At 38.2% G+C, this 20,843-nt stretch overlaps 1 protein-coding gene across 1 annotated transcript in view; it reads right to left on the bottom strand.

The window, feature by feature from the left end:
* Nucleotides 1-20,843, bottom strand: part of HTR4 (5-hydroxytryptamine receptor 4) — a 176,244-nt gene that overhangs the window by 107,436 nt on the left and 47,965 nt on the right. The window contains exon 4 of the mRNA XM_087429591.1: nt 7,113-7,185. Coding sequence (XP_087285717.1) covers nt 7,113-7,138 — 26 coding nt within the window. The 5' untranslated portion in view covers nt 7,139-7,185. The remainder of the gene's footprint in view (nt 1-7,112; nt 7,186-20,843) is intronic.

Raw genomic sequence — 20,843 nt, 5'->3', positions numbered from 1 at the left:
ATCGATCAAGGGATGAATTGCATGTAAAGGAGAGCTGGCTGTAATGAATAGAGTACAAAACTAGGAGACAAAAAGACATGGGATTGAATCCTAGATCTTCCAATCCCCAAACAGGAATGTGACCAAATTCATGGAAGCTGCAGCGTAAAGAGAAAACAGTGCTGAATAGGGTGACGAAGAGCAATGGTCTCATCCCACTATGCCACTTATTAGCCCCAATATGGAGGGTCTTCTAGTACCTTTGGAAGCCTCAGTTTCCTCGCCAGAGAAGGGGCACAATCAGGGACACATAGTCAAAAAATTTAACAACTAATTAATAAGATCAGCCAATTAAATGGATACTGAATTTAAGCAAGCAAGAAACTTATAGAGTGCAGTAATTGACTAGCAGTCCTAGGGTTAATAAAAGCCTATATCTCATGATTGTTGTGATGACTAAAGACAAGATTTACTATTTGTTCAATGTGTACTACGTGTGAGTTACTATGTTACGAGTTTTACCTACGTCACTTATAATCCTCACAAAAATCCCATTTTCAGATGCCAAAACTCAGAGATTAAATAATTAATTCAAGGTCATACAGCTAGTAAGTGGGAAAGCCAAGACTTGAACCCACATCTTTCTGTTTCCCAAAACCCCAGTCTTCCACATTCCACAGTGCTGCTAGCTGAAATCATCGTGGTATATGTACTTTGGATGTTGGAGAGTGTGACATGCATGTGAAGGATTGCTAGCTTAGCTCCACAACCAGCAAATTTCACACACTGCAAGAAACCACTGCTTTACAAATGTAAATGTGTCATCATCCCTCTGGTAGTTCTCTAGGTGTCTAGCTAGGCACCCCGCGACCCCAAGAAGCCCAGGGGTTTCCATCACAAAGCGAGCTCCAGTTCATATTCACCATGCTCCCAATCTAATCACAAGACTAACTGAATAATCACCATTTTATCAGTCAAGCAATAAAGTTGAGTATTATTCTCATTTACATTTCTAAAGCAACATAAAAATAACCCCTTTTAAACGGTACCCACTCACTTTCTCCTTATATGCTAACTCGTGTCACAATTTCAAAGCCTGAAGAGAGATTTCCTGCAAAACATTTAGTTCGTGCCTTAAAGGTGCACACGTTCACAGTTCTGATTGCCAGGTTACAAACATGAACTAACTCTGGTTCCAAATCAATTACATATAGATAAGTCTTTAGGGCAGGCAACTGGTATACACTGATTTCAAACTCTATGGATTATTTCAAGGCTTTAGAATACTTAGCATTAAAAATTTCAACTTCATCTTCAGACTTTAGTGAAATATATATATATTGTCACCAGTATTAATAACCAAACCCAAAATCAACCCCCTTATTTAAAAAATTGTTCTTTTTCTCTTTGCTAAAATCGGGTCACTTCAATTAATTCTTATAGTCTCATTGACTTCCAATTAATTTAGTTTCTTGATTTGAAGTAATGAGCTGCAGCTTAGTGCCATGACAGTATTAAAGCAACCAGGTAATTAATTCAAAGCCAGCTACTCAACTTTGTTATGGTTTTTAGCAAATGTTGTCACATGTGTACAGCAGGTGACTGCATTTACATCAAGAGTTTGTATTTATATTTAAAGTATTCAACTTTAGGTATTGATTCAGATTTTCTGTGTTTTATACAAAAGCTTGCCATCTTGATCTTCTGTTCAAAAATGTTTAGTGGCTCCCCAGCACAACGCATCACACCCTAACAAAGGAAGAAGAAAGATTCTCCCTCTGGAAAAATGGTTCCCGCTTGGATTCCTTCCCCTCTTTCTTTCCTCTTTCTGTCCTTCCTTCCTTAAAGTGGCTTACAAAAATAAACAATATGAGATATTGTTAAGAATGCAAAGGAAACAACATGAAGCGACAAAAAGAGTTGGAAAAATAAAGTAAAGGCATGTTGGAACCATAGTAAGTGCCTGGAGATCTTCTATATTTGCTAGTGGTAATTATAAATTTGGCTCTGACTTTCCTAGAAACCCGAGCAAAGGGAAGAAAATGCTACCAGTTATGTGATTCATCATTCCTATAAGATGCTTTTTTGGTTCCTAATGAGAAATATTAACGAGAAAGCACAACAGTTATTCTGCAGAAGAGAAACAGAATCTTAACCCAGGGTGTTCTTGTGAAAGTCCGGCAGCGCAGCAGCAAAGCGTAGAAAGCCCAAAGGGCAAGGAGGTAAGCCAAGGGTAGGAGGAAGCCACCCACTAAAAAGAATCAAGGTGGAAAATAAACTTTTTCCCCACTTTTGAGTGGGGTCTGGGGTCATTATCCTGAGAAATCTTCAAGGAGCAAGTTTGTGTCTATTTGGACTTTCCTCCACTTGCTTACTCATTTATTGCCCAAACTCTGTACTTTCTGGGACTAGAAATTGATGGAAAATATTCTTAGAAAGCAGAAACCTTTTCTTTCTTTTTTTTTTTGCTGAGGAAGATTGGCCTTAAGCTAACATCTGTGCCCATAGTTCTCCTTTTTTTTGTATGTGAGACACCGCCACAGTATGGCTTGACGAGCCGTGCGTTCGTCTACACCCAGGATGGGAACCTGCAAACCCCAGGCTGCCAAAGCAGAGCGCCTTAACTTAACCATTACGCCACAGGGCCAGCCCCAAAGCAGAAGTTTTTTAACTGTAATAAACAGCAGGAAGAAAAGGACGGAGACCTGGATTGCCTTTAGGGATCACGCTTGAGCTGAGGAAACCCACATGTCGGTGGGAAGAATCTGGTAGTTAAAACAAACAAAACAGAATTCTCTGGAGTCAGGCAGTAAGGCCACATTAAGTAGCCTCCTGAGCTTCGGTCTAGCACTAGAATAAGACACCACCAGGCTCACTGCCCAAATGCAGGCCAACGAGGTTCTACAAAGAGTATCTGCTACAAAATCATCAAAGCCACTGTCTCCATTTTCCTTTCTTCAACTCTCCAAGAAGAATGAAGCTGTCTCCTCCAGAGCCCCAACAACAAGCAAACAGACCAAAAAATGACATCAGGTGGGTGTCAGATTGTCTGGAAAAATCTGCCTGCTGACTGCTAAGATTGTGAGGCACTATTTACCAAAGGAGAGGACTCATCAGGAACTTGCCTCTCCAACCAGGGCCTGATTCACTGCAGGCTCTTCATCATGAGTCAATCCATCCTACACCAACTGCTCTCTGCCGTGGATGCCCTTACCGGAAAAATGCTTGTAATGCTTCTTGTATTTCTAAAATCAAGACCTAGTGTTTCTTTTTTTTTAGTCCTAGCTTATAGTTCACAGAGAATATAGCTCATTATCAATCTCACTATTAGGGTTCTTTTGTCATTGTATGAAATTCTATTTGTGTGACTGTCTTCTAGCTAGACCATGAGATCCTTAAGAACAGGCACTTAGGTTACTCTATCTGGCACATAGTTTAGGTGCTTAATTAATGTGTATCAAACAAATGAAGGAATCCTCACATTTTTATTTACATTTGGACCAACATTATTTAAATACCAGATAAATCCAACTGCTATAAAACAAATGGAGTTGGACACTGGTCACATTTTGGCTACCTGACCTCCATTCTGCCTTGATAAAAAGCACCAATTTCTTTGGAGGACTTAACTTTCCTCCATTGCATGTCATCTTCCTGAGCAGTACCTGCCTCCCATTATGAAAGCTGGACAGGAAGTGGCCACATGACTTGGCTTGGCCAATCAGATGTCATCTCCCAGGACTCTGACTCTTGAGTGGCATATAGAAAGAGGAAATGATTGGACATTATCCGTGATGCAGAAATGTACTAACCACTTCTTGTGGCTGGCCACTGTTCCACTTCCTAGTTCTACTAGCACTCCCAAAGTTCTTATTTATTTGCAAGCCTGGTCTTCGAGCATTTTCATGTTAATTCTTTGAGCCTGTACATTGTAGCTTCCCAAAAACTACCTTTGAATATGTTAGCAAGTTAGTTTCTGATGTTGGCAGCCAAGAACACTGATTGATATAAAATAGCAAGGATCAAGCTGAATTAGCAAACTCAGTTAAATAAAACCAAACAAACAAAAAATGAAGTGGCCAGTATGGCCTGACAAAATACTTTAAATACTTAAATGTTATACCCTAAATGTCAACTAGGATCTCTCTGTCCCTTAACATCTGGGAAAAAATGGCTGGAGCCTCTCAATTCTATAGCCCATAGAAGTCGAAAACTTTCTCTCAGATTTCTGAAGTTTCCCCTGGCATTTAGACTCTTCTGCTATCCTGTGCCTTTTGAGTATCCATTCTCACACATGCATTCTCTCTTTCAAATCAAATTTACCCAGACAGGAACGTCAGCCATCACCAACACACACTCACACACGCATACACATGCACCTACACTGTAGAGGCATGTAGGAGGATAGTATAGTAGGAGGCAGTGTGGTTATATGAACCTAAGCAGGTTGCTTAGCTTCTTTCAGCCTTAGTTACGCTACATTGCAAAACAGGGATAATAATGACATGTGCCTCATGGAATTGTTTTAAAAGTTAAATGGGATAATACACGTTAAGTTTACAGCTCACACATAGTAAACATTTAACACTTTTAACGCTCAATTCCTAGCCAAGCTAGAAAGCTTTACTGAAGAACTGAGTCCTGGGAGAGGTCAACACACACACACATCATACACATTTAAAACAAACTAACACCTGAAATTTATACAATGTAAACCAATGTTACTGCAATAAACAAAAAATTAAAAAAAAAAAAAAAGAAATAATAAATAAATAAAGAAATAAAACTAACACATACAGATATGCAACCTAACTCCTCCCAAAGTCCCTGATTGCCACCATGCCACTGGATGTTTCCCCCTTTTCCAAGCGGAGCCCAGCCTCTCCTTCTTCTCTGAATCTTCTCTCTTCTACAACCTTCTGCCTCCTCTGTTCACTCATGTTCCTGTCTTCAGAGCAAGTTAAAAATTCCTCTCCTGTTCCAGGGACCTAGGCCCTTCTGCTCTCACTTCATATAGGCCCTTCACCGAGTGAGGACATTTCCTGACCAAAAAAAGAATTTCTGGTTCCTGTTCTCAAAATGATAAAATTTACTCTACCTAGTAATACCCAGAACATCAATTTCTAGACTCTAGTTGTTTGCATAGTACCCTTGTGATTTTTTTCACATTCAGTTATTAATGAATATTTTTAAATTACATAATACTTTTCTTTAAATAAACTTACTTTTAAATTTTAAATAAATGTCTTTTAAAATGAAATTTTATTTCACTACTGTAAGTGGGAAAACAGTATTACTCACCACAATAAGGTTACCTTAAAATAAATATTTATTTTAAAATAAAAAAGATGTTCATATACCACCCAAAATCGTTACGCATTACTAACGATCCATGCATCACAATTTGGTAATTGTGAGCCTAAAATATGTCCTTTATTTTGGATGCCCAGAGGCTGGACTGGGGGGTGAATGGGTGGCAAGTCTGCAGCATCTGCATGTTACTAATATTGTGGGTAGAGAGGGAGAGTGGGTGAGGATGAGCATATGTTGATGGGATGAGGTTAGAAATCTGACAGAGTGTATGGTCCAGAGACAAGATTCTGGGGAGTGATATCATCTTGTACCCTGCACGATTGTTCCACAGCACCCGAAAGAACGGCTAGTGTTCACTTAATTCAATTGTACTCTGCTGTTAGAATCCAGTGCAGCTATAAATAAATGTTGAAAAGCTAGAAATGTGAGGGATCATAATATCTGAATTATCCAAAAAGAAGTGTATTTTAACCAACTGATGCAGTTTGATACAGTATCTGAACCTTAAAACAATTTCATAACCTATCACCATTGATTTTGCTCACTTGGGCCTGTCAATTAACAAAAATAAAATTGATATTCTCTAGATTCCACTATGCTTTCTCTGTACAAATAATGTCACAAACTTTTAGAGGAAAATTAAACAAATGGCACCAGCCCAAAAATCTGTGTTAAAGTCCTAAGACTCTGCACCATGTCAGTCCGTTGGGCAAATAACAAAGTTCACAATGCTTCTAGTGAGAGTGTATAAAATGTTTTATTGCTAAATATACAGGGCCTCTTTGCATATCTAGGTGTTCCAGAACACAAAACTATTTGAAATATATGTAATAATATCAATGACTGGCTGATCAACAACTCTTTATTAAATACCCACCATATGCCAGGGATTATGTGCGAGATGCATTCTACCCTTAAGGAATTCCGGGTTTGGGGTGATAATACATCTTTGCAACTCGAGTCACATTCCACTAGAGTTTCTGTCAAGATATTTGACAGCTCCCTTTTGTCACAGCTTTCTACCACATCGGACACAGAGGCACAGTGCCCCAGATCTATACCTGAAACCTGCTTTTCTACAGGTCTCGAGTAAAAGAAAAACTGCTCCTGTGATTGCACCAGGAAGGTGTTTTTTTCCAGAATGTCTTCCAGCTGTTGACACCTGTGGCTAATCCTCAGCCTCAAGGGCCAATTCGTAACATTTAAACCTTATGGAATACTAATTTCTTTGTACTATTTGGTTGTGCCAAATAAAATGCAGCGAGCCTTTAAAGAAAAAACTTCCCTAGGAGCCATCCTATTATGTGATCTCCAAGGGTTGCAGGAAATCACAGGAAAACAAAACAAAACCATGTAGCCTTATATAACTATACTATGCAACCATCATGTCATGTAATCTAATGACCTCCTTGAAAAAAGAAATGAGCAAACTAGAACCTGTTATAATAAGCTACCTGAATGTATATCTAAAGTTTAGATATACAGATAGATATTCTTAAACTATTTTTTTACCCATTTAAATACATCTTCTTTTTTCCTATTATAGAGATAAATATCTATTTTCATGTAACAGCTTCTCCCATAATGCAGAATTTTAGTATAGGCATCTGGAAACATTTACAGCCATAGTATATTTATCATTTAAGCAGAAATGAAAAAACACTAATAACTGAACAGTACCACATTTATGATTATATATGAAATGTTGAAGAAAATCCACATCTATTAGCTTTGTAACTATACTACAACAGATTTTTCAGAGGTCTTGTAGTTTAAATGACCATAATTTACAGCACAATATAGACTGAAAGGTAACATACCTCACATTCGCATCAAGTTCGTCCATTACAGGAAATAGGCATGGGTGAGTTGGATTTCAGTGCCCACAGGGTCCTATAATGGGGGAATGAAAAAGAAGTAATGTAGGAAAATAAAAGTCCTAGTTAAAAGAAAACATGCCAAATAATCATTGCTTTCTATTTATTAAGACTTTTATTTTGTAGAGTACCAGAAAAGTATCTAATAAACAATACTACAGCAAAAAGCTATTGATATACTAAGGGATGGCATAGCTGAGTGTTACAAAAAGTTTCTTTACATTTTACTAATCTCCTGGAGCTTAAAACATACAGGTACTTCTTTTCACTTCACCCTAAACAGTTTATTTCTTATTTTTTTTCTCTTCCCAGAAACAAGCTTATTTAGATGATCTGCATTAGGACACTAGCTGGTAAAAATAGGTAACTGCATTGTTATGATTAAAATAGTACATTGCCTAAAATAGTCAGCCATCTTGTTTCCAAGAGGATTGTCAGGGTTTTTTTAAAACACTTTTTGAAAGTGGGTAATCATATATTCCTTTGAGAATCTAGTAAACTCTTGAGAACTCTCTGCCTAGAAAAAAACAGACATCCATGCAATACATACATACTTTCTGAGGAGCCCACCATTCCTTGAGGCCCATCCATGAAGCCCAGGCTAAGAACTCCCAATGGAGGGGAATTAAGTTTCAAACTACCAATGCTCCCCTAGTATAGATTCTCAGAAGACCTTACACCCTTTAATGGACTGGCACTCACTGATCTCCAACAAACTGGGTCTCTTAACTGACTGCACAGTTTCATTTTTCAGAAGAATGCCTACGTTTTTCATCACATTTGTTCTACAATATGGTGAATTAGAGAATGCAGTGCCAGAGCCTGGTCTGTTTCTTCTGGGGTGACCCTACGCATGTCCCTTTTTCCTTCTGAGCTTCATCACCCACTTCTCAATAAACAAGAGAGACTGGAAGAGATGATCTCTGGGTTTACTTTCAGCTCTGATATTCTATAATTCCATCTGCTGGTTTTCTAATCAAATCTTAACAAGAAGAAACCGTAAATATGTTTATCTACATAACAAAACCATGAAATTCAGCCCGGGCCCTTGGATGCTTTGGTCGAGGTGGACCAAACACATATGCCTGGCAGCGCACCAGAGCTGGAAAGGATGGGCATCTCTCTGTGCTTTTCAATGTCTGGTCTTTAGAGCCTCTAAGATTAACATGGGCTCCCATGGGCATTTCTGGGTGTGGGAAAGGCACAGCCTACAGTGCTCTGAACCTCCTATTCTGACCTCAAGAAAAGAAGCTCTGTCCACTTCTACTTCTTTTATGTTCTAAATTTGGAACGACGTCAGCAATGGACCGCATATATGACGGTGGTCCGACAAGATTAGTGCCATATAGCCTAGAGGTGTAGTGGGCTATACCATCCAGGTTTGTGTAAGTACACTCTATGTTGTTCACACAACAACAAAAATGCCTAACGACACATTTTTCAGAACATATCCCTGTCATTAAGTGAAACACGACTGTACTTGAAATATGTTAAGTACAAAGCCCTAACTACTGAAGTGACAGGGCTCCATCCTCTTTCCTCCTGTATCTGAAATCATTCCTGAAGTGATCACATCCATTCCCATGGCTTAAAATATAGCCTATTCACTGAAGATTCCCAAAGCTATAGCTGTAGCCTAGGCCTTTCCCAGACTCGTATCACCTACCTGACATCTCAACTTGAATGATTAAAAAGCATTTCAAATTGAACTCTTCATTTCCCACTCCCAGCACAAAAACCTGCTCCTCCCCTAGTGTTCTCCATCTCAGTAAATGGCTCCACCGTTTGCCTGGATACTTGGACCAAACATCTTCTTTTTCTCACACCCTACAACCAAACTATCAGCAAACTCATTCTCTCAACTTTGAAAATGATTCCTTAATCTGACTTTTTCTCATAACCTCCAAAACCAGCACCCTGGTCCAAGCCACCATCTCCTTTCCGCAGAATACCACCACACCCTCCTAACTGGTCTCCTGCTGGTTCCACTGTCATCTCTTCTCCCCACAGTGCCCAGAAGGATATTTTTAAAACGTAAGTCAGATCATTTTCTGCTTGCATAAAATTCTAGCGGCTTCCTGTCACACTTGGAATAAAATCCAAACTCTTTATCATGGCCAACCAGACCCTCCATCATCTTGCCCCAGCTCCTCTCCAATCTCAATGTTAGCCATGTCCTACCCCCTCACTGCCTTTGAGCTCACTGGTTTTGCTACCTCCCTTGACCATAGAGTGGGCTTCCTTTGGGCCTTTTCACCTACCGTTTCCTCTCCCTAGAATGCTACCATGTAGATCACTTCCTCACTTCCTTAGGGACACTGCTCAAATGTCACTTCCTCAAAGAAGTCTTCCTTGAGCACCTAAATAAAATTTCAGACCTCATTTTCAAAAAGTTTCTATTCCTTTCATCCAATCTATATTTTCTTCCTAGTACATACATTATATATACTCAATTATTTCTTTATTAATGATCTGTATCCCTCACTAGAATATGTTTCAAGAGAGTATAGCTATATCTTGATCACTACTATATCCTCAGTGCCTAGAAAAATGCCTCGCATATTATATTCCCTTCATACATATTTGTTGAGTCAACTAAGTAGTTAGTTTTGCAAATGAGGAAACTGAGGTTTGAGAGTTTGTGACTCTCTCACTGGGAGGTAATATATGGACCATCCCAGAGTACAATATTGTAGCTTTTAAAAGTAGAAAAGAACCATTTTATCTTATTTAGTTACCCTTTACTAAGTGTTAACAAGTGCCAAACATTGGCTTTTTCCTCCTCTTTCAACCTCTGCTTCTTTATCTCTATTGTTAGATGAAGAGACTAAGGTTCAAAGAAGTTAACTGACTCGCCAAGTCACACAGCTGGCACCTGACCAAACTGGGAATAGAAGCCAGGGCTGTGAATTCCAAAACTCAAGCTTTATCTTGCATAGTTTTTGTCATCATATCAGACTTCTTCCCACTAGAGCAAGTGAATCTCCTGATGAAAGTGGATATTTGCTGTAATTTTCTGCTGATCATCCATTCCCTCTTTTTCTGAAAACAGTGACTTGATATTCCTTTGTGGAACCACCCCTCTCCCACATCAATCCCTAGCCCTGATGAGCACATGACCAGGACCAGTGATGGAATTCAGGGCATACCGATTATTTTGAATTAAAGTTACTTAATTTACTTAAGAAACAGCCAGTGCAAGAAGGACACTCTGACTCTCCTTTGTCCCCCTCAAAGCAGGAAATAAATCTCCCACGTGAAATGTACTCTCCCTGCACCAGGAGGTAGAGAGACATCCTTATCATCAGAGATAGGAAATTCAGAGCCCAGAAGGCTGTATAAACAACTCTGCTTGTTTCTTCACTAATTAATATCCAAGCCTAGGTTTTTTTGTCTTGTCAATTCTTCACAAATTTATTGTTTCTTTGTCTAAAAGCTATAAAAAATACCTGCTTTGGTCACTTCTTTGGGCCTCATATTCTTATGGAGCCCCCATACATGTGAAATTAAATTTGATTTTCTCCTGTTAATCTGTCTCATGTCAATTTAACTCTTAGACCAGCCAGAAGAACCTAGAAGGGTAGAGGAAAATTTTTTCCTCCCCAACAGTTGGCACAGCCAGCAGGATTCACTTCACCGGCTGGACACTACTCACTCTGAGGCTGCTGCAGCTGGGAGATCCTGGGACCTCTGACAAAAAGCCAACAGAAGGTAAGAATTCTTACCACATCAGTCTCCTGGATCGGGTCCAATGGAAGCGAAAGTGATGAGAGTCCTTTTCTTTTCTAAATTTAGATTAGCAGGGGAAAATATTTGTGGAACTCATTCTTTGGACATAGCAACTCTGGCAAAGATTTGGTAATGAGTATTCTCAGTTTTTATTGATCCTTTTCCTTCCAGATGGTCACTGTTTTTATTTGTCTGTCTGCTGTGTTATTTGTCATAAGGAGAAACCAGAGGGCAGAATGCAGGTGTAGGCCCTATAAGCCTGCAGTTTGAGCCAGCCTTATAGACTGGTGAGTTCATGGTTCTCACCAGATCAGCATCTATTTAGATAAACTTTTTTATTTTATCATTAATTCTTTTTTTTTTATAATTTTATTTATTTATTTTTTTCCCCCAAAGCCCCAGTAGATAGTTGTATGTCATAGCTGCACATCCTTCTAGTTGCTGTATGTGGGATGCGGCCTCAGCATGGCCGGAGAAGTGGTGAGTCAGTGCATGCCCGGGATCCAAACCCGGGCCGCCAGCAGCGGAGCGCGCGCACTTAACCGCTAAGCCACGGGGCCAGCCCCATTTAGACAAACTTTGACATGACTCTCCTATGTAAAAACGGGATGAGGCTTTTCTTTTTATCTTGTTCTATGTCTTGAGACCCTGGCTTTGTGACCAGTGAGAATATTCTCTCTGGTCTCCACTATCCAAGGGGTGCACTTACCAGGCCAGGGTGCACTGTGGTGGCCAGTTGAATAGACTGGGGTTCTGAGACATGAAGTCACAAGCAGCACTCTCTTTGTCCAGCCATGCCAGCTCTCAGGGGAGTTTGTCATTATGGATCTCAGTCCATAAGGGGACTTTGTTGTCCCAATCTTTGTTGCTTTGTTAGTGATGGAAATATTCCATTTCAGTAGGGCCTACCCGGTATCATAGATTAGCAGGTTTGTGACTAGAGGCATCTCATGTTCCCATGAGAAACCAGAGACATTGTTTTCACTACACCATCCTTACCACCTGGGCAACAAAGGCCTTTACTTTCTTAGATTATATTTAGGAGTAAATTTTCTGGATCTTATGTGGGCTGCACATTTTACACTTTCTTGTGGGATGACTCTTGCATCCTTGGTTAAGCCATAAAAATGTTTATTGGTTTTGGTAGCTATTGAGATTGATATAAGATCTTACTCGTCAATGGCCAGATGATGAATCCTTTGAATTGGCTATATTTGAAAGAAAATAAAATTTTAGAGAGCTCTCATCCTAAACAATTATCTTATTGGTACCTACAAAAGGACCAAATTAAAAAGTAGATACAAAGAGATATAATGGCTAGCCTTCAAGACTCCTTTTAACAAGACAAAAGAACAGAAATTAGACTCAGAACAAAAATTAAAACTCCATATACAATGTAAATTCCTCCTTCTTAAAATCCAAAGAACCTTCTAGCACACTTCTTTATTTTATTTCTAATAATTGCAGCTCCAGAAGCTGTAGATATCTTAAAAAAAAAAAAAAAAAGGAAAGCAACTGTTCTTATCTTACAAATCTTGGCAAAACTAAAAAAAAATGCAGTTCTAGAATCCAAAGTCCACCTATTCCTTTTTGCTATTCCTAAAACCCCCGCCATTTATCTCAAAAGGCTTGTAAATTATTGGCCTTAGGAAACCAAAGTCCTTCTGGGAGGAACTTTCATTCTTTCTCTGTCCTTTAGGTTATAAATCTTATTATGTCTTTGAAATGTAAACACAACCCACAATAGCCCAAGATTGAAGGGGAAAAAAAAGGAAAAGAAGCCTTTTTGAATATATAAACTGCTCCACATCTTCCATAAGATTATTTGTCAAGGGCAAATACAAATCCTAAAAGTCTTCTTTATAAATAGTAGAAAGCTTTAGCCATCTGAGCAGGAAAACTTAACTTATTCCAACTGTTATTTATAAACTAGTCAGTTTTATATTGTTATTCCTGATTCATGGCTAAAATTTTAAAATGAAAGCTATAAGATCTCTGTTTGCGTGTATGTCTATGTATGTATGTTATAGATATGGTATTTTTCTACCTCTGGATGGTATTGCCAAAATTAATTTGTAAAAGAGCTTTAAGTAATTAGCTTAAAAATAAGCTCTTATTAATTAAGTATTTCTAAATCTTAGAAATATAATAGAAACTAACCTAAATATTTTTCAAGGTCATGTGATCTAGGATAGTTTTTGGTAAATAAAATCTAGTTTAAGTTTGTTGGTTTAATTAATACAGACATGTCTTTAGAGTTATCATATTAAATATAATACTTTTAGTCTACCTAGTTTACTAAAAGTCAAAGAAGCTCATGTTATATCTGTTACAAAATCTGTCAGATAAATAAGTAAATAAAAAAATAAATAAAAAAATAAATAAAATCTTGAGTTGAACACAAACTGCTTTAATGTCTCATGAAATTTTCATGAGTAAAGTAAGCATGATTGTTAAGAACAAATGAACTAAATAGATGTAAATGAGATAAGAGTTTTTAGATGAACTTTTTAGCAATGATTGTTTTATGCTATGTCTACTTAAATAGTTTCCCAAATCTCTTTGGCAACTTCCCCTCTAAGAATTTTGTTAAGTTAAATTAAATGATGGGAATTCATCATTTAATGGGAAATGATGTGATCATTTCCAAATAAGATAAAATACTGAAACATTAATTGCTGAACAAGTCTAAGTTACCTAGTTTTGTCTTCTTGTTACGGAGAAACTAAAGATTTTTTTGATCTGTTAGTAAATATGTCTTGTGCCACATTAAAAATTGTGCTATGAGGAAATGTATGCTTCTAGAAATTATGAAATATATTCATAAATTTTCCAGTTTGCTGAATGCTCGTGTAACAGACAATTCACAAATGCTTACTTCTTAGTTTTCACTAGAAATTAAAGTTTCTAAGGGTTAAGAATTCTCATTAACACATGTAATTCAAGATACTAGAAATAGCAAGGGAAACAATTTCGTACACAAGGAAAGTAGAATATATTTTTGGTTAGAAAAGGTATAAAGTATGGAGATACATTTTGTTGAGGAAAATTAAAATGATTTTGTCCTAAAGTAAAGCTAGTTATTTCAAAAGGGAAAAAGAACAAGGGACAAACTAAAATGGACAAAGCTGCAGAAAGTTTATGAAAAAGGAATCTTTGGAAAGGACTTTTTTTTTTTTTTTTTTTTTGCATGGTCAGGGCTGGCTAAGATTGGAGTGAATTTAATTAAGTAATATCAAAAAGTAAGCTGGGGGAGGGTCAGCCCCGTGGCATAGTGGTTAAGTTTGCGTGCTCCACTTTAGCCACCCAGGGTTCTCAGGTTTGGATCCCAGGCACGGACCTATGCACTGCTTGTCAAGTCATGCTATGGCAGGCCTCCCACATATAAAGTAGAGAAAAACGGGCAAGAAAGTTGGCTGAGGGCCAATCTTCCTCAGCAACGAGAGGAGGATTGGCAACAGATGTTAGCTCAGGGCTAATCTTCCTCGCCAAAGAAAACCACAAAAAACAAAAAAAGAGTAAGCTGGTGCAAAATTAAAATTTTGTTTTCTCTTTGTTAAAAGAACCAAGTTTTCTTGGACTATTGGTCTGCTGTTGATAGTAAGAGGTTGTCAAGGGTTTTTGTTTTTTTTGTTTTTTTTTCCTTTAAAGAAATCTGCCTTAAAATAAAAATACTGTTTTATCAAAATAATGTTCTGTGCTTCATGTTGTCTTAATCAAGCCTTTGATTACTTAAGAAAATTGAATTTTTTCAATTAAAAAAGCTAACTTTTGATCAAACTATGTAAACTTCTATATTTGCCTGTGAAGTCTTTAATTGTCACTTTGGTTAAGTAGATAATTAAGTACATTTCATAATGATCTGTGATCCTATTTAGTCAAGTGTCCAAACCTTTTGATATTTTTGACAAACTTCCCAAAATCAAATTCTAAATGAAGTCCTTTTGACCTCTAGCTAACTCTGGAATTTTTCAAGGGCCACTGAAATATCTCAATAGATTTGCTCTCTCTCTTTATTAAAAAAAAAAAAAGTTACACTAATTAGGCTTATTTGATATTTTAAATTACATGGGAAGCATTGGCAAATAAGAAGTAATACTAAGTCTTCTTTATGTTGTGTCTGTATAAGTATATGTTATAAGTGTTCCAGAAATTGTGTAAAATTCCTAGAAATCTGATATGTTCCGGTATAATGTTATCAGTCATAATTCCAGGTATCTTAAAATGTTGTACGTTTCAGAAATAACCAAATTTCTTTGTCAATTTCATTATAATGAACTCTCATCAGATCTTTAATAATGGGCATTTTTAAGTATTTTATTATTTACAAAAAGTTATTGTTTTACTCTGATGCCTTGCAAAAGTGTTCCTGCAAAAGTACTTCATCTTCAAGGAGATTCATGGAAAGGACTTTTGACAACTACAGGTGTTTGAGAACTTTAAGATCATAAAACTAAACTGGGTAAGAGTTTTCAGAACTAATGGAAAAACTGGATTTAAGTAGGACAAGAATTGATTTCATGGGACTCAGTAAACTCAGGAGGATGATTATAATTTTATGACTTTTTGTTTGAAATATTGCTGGTTCTTTTTTGTTTGTTTGTTTGTTTTCCAGATATGAGAAAATCTTTCCTCTTAAGCTAACTTAGAGCAATTTCAGTAAAATATACTTTTGTAAACAAAGATGAAACATTTATCTTTTTCTCCCTCCCTGATCCCTCCAGAATTTGGAAACTTAGTGAGTATTCTTATTGTCCTAGCAATATAGTTATTTGCATAAGTTCAATAAGAATCTGCTCTCCTTATAAAAGGACACAATTGGAAACATTGGTTGTACTGCCAAGGCTTTGGCTGGAATGTCATATTTGAAAATGAGCATAGACTCAGATACGACCAGACAGCTTTAAGGAACTAAGGTTGGCTTTATGGAGCCAGTAAAGCCCCTTATAAAAATCAGCCTGGTACCTTGCTTACAGAGTTCTTATCAGCCTTAACAGGTGAGTAAGGAAGGTCACTTCCTAGCAGGCTCAGGAACTTCAGAATATTTTGGGGACCTCAAAGAGAGGAATTCACCCAAATCTATAGGTATTGCAGGTAAAGTCTGATGGCAAGTATTTGACGTGGCTTCCTAGCTTGAGAGGCTGTTAAAAGTGCAATCTGAAAATTCCTTATGAAAAGTTCCAGCGAAGCAGATATTAAAGAGACTATATGATCAATTGCTATTCTTACTGCACTTATGTAAATAATCAAGCCAAGTTTATTAAAACTAGACTTAATTTACAAACAAATTAGTCTCACTATGGTTATCTTTGGTAGAAGTTGGGGTGATTATAGAGAGAAAAAAATTATGTTTCAGTACATACACACTTATGGATCTTAGATTCTAGTTCTGTTAGTTGTCTTTGAGGTTTGTTTTCTACCTGTAAACTGGACCAGATCCTGAATTCTTTTAATTTCCTCCAGTGTCTGGCTACAACTCTTCAAACTAACGTTTCCAATTTTTCTCTCACCCTTCTGACTTGGAATCATTGAGAACTAAAACTGCCCTTTTCCCTGACGCCTTGCAAACTGAATATGAATGACTTGATATAAACTTCAGAGAAATCACCACAATAATTCATGTTTATTCAATCTTCATACCTGTTACTATGTGGGCCACTCAGAAAATTTGCCTGAACACCTGAAGATATCATCAGAAACATTCAAACTGCAAAAGATGCTTCAACCCTGACATCTAGAAATCTTCTCAACTGGCTACCCTCGGAACTCAGAAACTGATTTATAATTTGTTCCAATCATTAACCATTGTTTTTCTTTTGTTTCCATAGAAATGCCTCATAAACTTACCTGACTGCTTGCACCACAGACCTAACTTTGGGAGCGTACCTGCAACACCACCTCCTGAGACACAACTCTTTAACTGAACTGATTTCTTTTCAAGACTAAAAGATCAATTCTGTGAAATAATGGAGCAATCTACCAGCTCAGCTTTTAATATATAAAACATCCAGGGAAGTTTCAGAGGAGGGAACTGATGAGGTTCAGGGCAGGTTGCCCCAAAATATGCCACTTTGGCATACTGATTATTTTGAATTAAAGTTACTTAAGAAATAGCCAGTGCCAAGAAGGACACTCTGGCTCTCCTTTGTCCGCCTGAAAGCAGGAAATAAATCTCCCATGTGAAAGGTACTCTCCCTGCACCAGGAGGCAGCAAGACATCCTTATCGCCAGAGATAGGGAATTCAGGGCCAAGAAGGCTGTGTAAACAAACTTTGCTTAGTTTATTCACTAATTAGTACCCAAGCCTAAGTATTTTTGCTGTGTCAGTTCTTCACAAATTTATTGTTTCTCCGTCTGAAAGGTATGAAAGCTATCTGCTTTAGTCACTTCGTTGGGCTTCATATTTTTATGGAGCCCCCATATGTATGAAATTAAATTTGATTTTCTCCTGTTAATCTGTCTCATGTCAATATAATTCTGAGACCAGTCAGAAGAACCTAGAAAGGTAGAGGAAAAAATTTTCCTCCCCAGTACTGACCGATCAGAACAGTCCATTCTCTGGCCACGATTCATTAGCTCACCAGCTAGACTAGTGAAAGGTAGCTCTGGGATTTTTGCTATTAAGAGTCTCTCTCTCCCCTGGTGTGGCTAACCCGACAGACTTTCAGTTTGAAGCTATTGGGGCCATCATCGCCACTGTGTGTGGAGAGCCTCTCTGAGAATGAAGCTAACCCAAAGGAAAGCAGAGTTGCAACATACAGAATGCCAGTGACCTGATGACATAATCTGAGGCTTAAAATCCAGCAGTCTTAGACAGTTTTACACTTGAACTTCCCAATTATATGAGCCAACAAATTCCTTTTTTCCTCCATAAGCCAGTTTGAGTTGGGTTGCAGCCATTATTTGCAACCAAAAGAATCCTGAGTAATATATAAGAAAATCAATATTGTATTTGTATATAGATTAGGAGGAAGAAAAACTGGAACTAAGAACCCAGTTAAAAGCTAGCTAAAGTTCATCTCACTGAAACTGCGTTTGAAAATGTTACAAGATTGGGAAAACATATATTTGTAAGCAATATATATTGTTATATTTTCCTCATTGAAACTCAATGAGCAAATTTAACATGATTGCCATTTAACAAGCCAGTGAGACAGCATGCATTCTGTCAGAGAGAAAGGAACAGTAACGAAATAGAAGTTGATGATTAGTACCTATCCTGTTTGGTTAATCAATCAGAGTCCCGTATTTTCTGCCGTGCTCACCAGGGATAACTAACCAGAGCCGTGATTACTAAGACACCTCTTTTTGGGAAGACTGCACAGAGTGAGAGGGGTGTGCAAGGAACCAGTGCTTTTACCTTGCATACTTATATTTCTGGCTCCTTAACAAAACACTACCTAGCTAATTAAAAAAAAATCAACTGTGGGGCCGGCCCAGTGACGCAAGCGGTTAAGTGCACGCGCTCCACTGCGGTGGCCCGGGGTTCGCCAGTTCGGATCCCGGGCGTGCATCGACGCACCGCTTGTCAGGCCGTGCTGTGGCGGCGTCCCATATAAAGTGGAGGAAGATGGGCACAGATGTTAGCCCAGGGCCAGTCTTCCTCAGCAAAAAGAGGAGGACTGGCAGATGTTAGCACAGGACTGATCTCCTCACAAAAAAAAAAAAAAAAAAAAATCAACTGAGAGTATCTCTTATGCTCAGGTATAAGCTATGTCACTCTAAAAGTTCTGCCAATTTGAAATTAAGTTAGACCTGTCTGCCTGTGTATATGTGTGTGTGTGTGTGTGTGTGTGTGTTTTAATGACACTCATGCTGTATCCTTGTCTAAGGGACAAGGAGAGATACCTTCCATGTTGGTCTTCTTCAGAGAAACAGTCTTAGACCATTATAACCAGAAAAAGAACACAGCAAGTGCTGGGAAAGTGGGGAGGAGGGAGTTAAACAAACCCTTCCACCATGTGAAGTACAAGCTAAGGTCTCAGTATTCTCTCAGGGTCAGGACAAGCTAAAGCCACTGGAATTATTCAAAACATTTTGTCACAAAAATAAAGCTACAGCAACATACAACTTGATCAGATTCCTTGGAGCTTCTTTTTCTCGTTGGATACATTGACCTGATCTTTCCTTAAAAAGGGAGGAGAAGGAAGAGGAAGAGAGCATCTGAGTTATGCCACCCACTGCTGATTCCAACCCTTAGTTTTCTGGTTTACAAATTTTAAATAACTAAAGAGCAAACCCAAAAGGTAAGTACACCCCATCTTTATCCTTGTTCTTTTATTCAGAATACTCTGAAAGATTGCCGGGGAACAGTTGTTAATGGTTAACAGAAGGTGTGTAGTTGCATCTCTATTATGAGAAGTGTGAGCACAGGGCTCACCTGTAAACAGTCTGCACCTATTGGAGTGAAATATCGACGTAGTTTGGTACAGGGCCAATATCTGCCAGCCTGGAGCTATGTCCTGACCTCAGCTTGCTTTACTGCACTTTAGGGTTTTCTTCTTTGCTTTTGGCTACATGGGTGGATATTCATGCATAACTGTGCCTGGATTGACCATGTTTCTTTATAGAGTAGGCCTACATGGGTTAAATTTCTATGTCAAAGGGCATATTCCAACACCTCTGTTTTGGAAGAGTGTCAGGAATAAGTAAAACATTATTTATTTTAATAGCCATATTGAGGGTGGGAGCTTGACATAATGGAAGGAGCACTGGACCAGGAGTCACTGGGCCTGGGTTCTCAGCCTGACCCTGCTCCTAACTCACTGTTCCTATTCTTATGCAAATCTATTCACCAGTCTGGGTCTCGATTTCCCCAACTGTAGAATGGAGTGGGCCAGAGGGTGTTGGCCAGGGTGAGCAAGGGAGAAAGTTTCAAGTAATTAGAGCGTCTCAGAAGTTAAAGGAATTTTGAAGAGGTGAGGTACTTGTCATTGGAGGCATTTAGGCAACATGTGAGTAACTGTTTAAGGGTGTCTAAATGAGAACTGTGAGTTTGGTGCCTGATAGGGTTTCTTCCAATGCTAAAATTGTAGGACCGTGATAGCCCATGTTAGTTCTGCCTCTCATTCCCCAGCCAAAGACCAAGCGTTTTGAATCATTTTCCAGTTTTAAAAAAGGATGCACACTCAATTCACATATACTGTCTCAAACAGGCTCCATTTGCTGAGCATGATCACAGACGTTTCTGAGCAGGTGGGACAAAAAGAAGGGCAATGTAATGTGTAATCAAATAAGGCCAGATACCTGATAAGAGTTAGCCGTCAAATGCTGGTTGTTGGCCTCATCACCTCACTGCCCTAACCCACTACCGGCCATATGTACCAAAACACGCAGCCTCACCGGGATCGAACAAATAAGCATTCCCCAATACAGTCTTCTGCATCTCATGGGGATCTGGGGATCATGATGTCCTAGCAAACTTTACAGGGAAAAAAATTCTTGGATCATCTGAAAAATTGCAACTGTGCAATTCTGACTAAATAGAAGAAAAAAATTCCTCTCCTCGGCTATTTACTTGGACTTTGTTTCCTGAAAAATATTTGGAATTTGTAGGATGCTGTCTCAGCAAATTTTTTTTTATCTCAAGCAGTTGATACACACTCTTCAAAAGAACTTCTCTTTGTAAATTAGTCCTGAAAAAAATCATATTAATTGTTTATTTAGACATCTAAATGGTAGTACACAAGTAAAAATGTGTATAAGCCATTAAAAAATAAAAATAGCCTGTGATCCCGGGGCTGGACCTTCATTTGCAAGTGCCTCCTTCTAGGGCTGGTAGTCAAAATGCCATTTGTGCTAAGTCATCTGAAAAGATTTAGTCTTAGATAAAAAGGTGCTAGGCATTTTATTTCCATAGCCGAAAATCCATACAGATGCCAATTCAGTCACACTTAAGGGACGATCATGCTGATATGTAGAATTAGGATGCAAAATGGCTTTTAA

This window comes from Ceratotherium simum, chromosome 4 (genome assembly GCF_057802395.1).
Source record: "Ceratotherium simum simum isolate JZ-2026a chromosome 4, ASM5780239v1, whole genome shotgun sequence".
NCBI classification, from domain to species: domain Eukaryota; kingdom Metazoa; phylum Chordata; class Mammalia; order Perissodactyla; family Rhinocerotidae; genus Ceratotherium; species Ceratotherium simum.
Note: the sequence above shows the minus strand (reverse complement) of the source record. Positions and strands in the feature narration are given on the sequence as shown.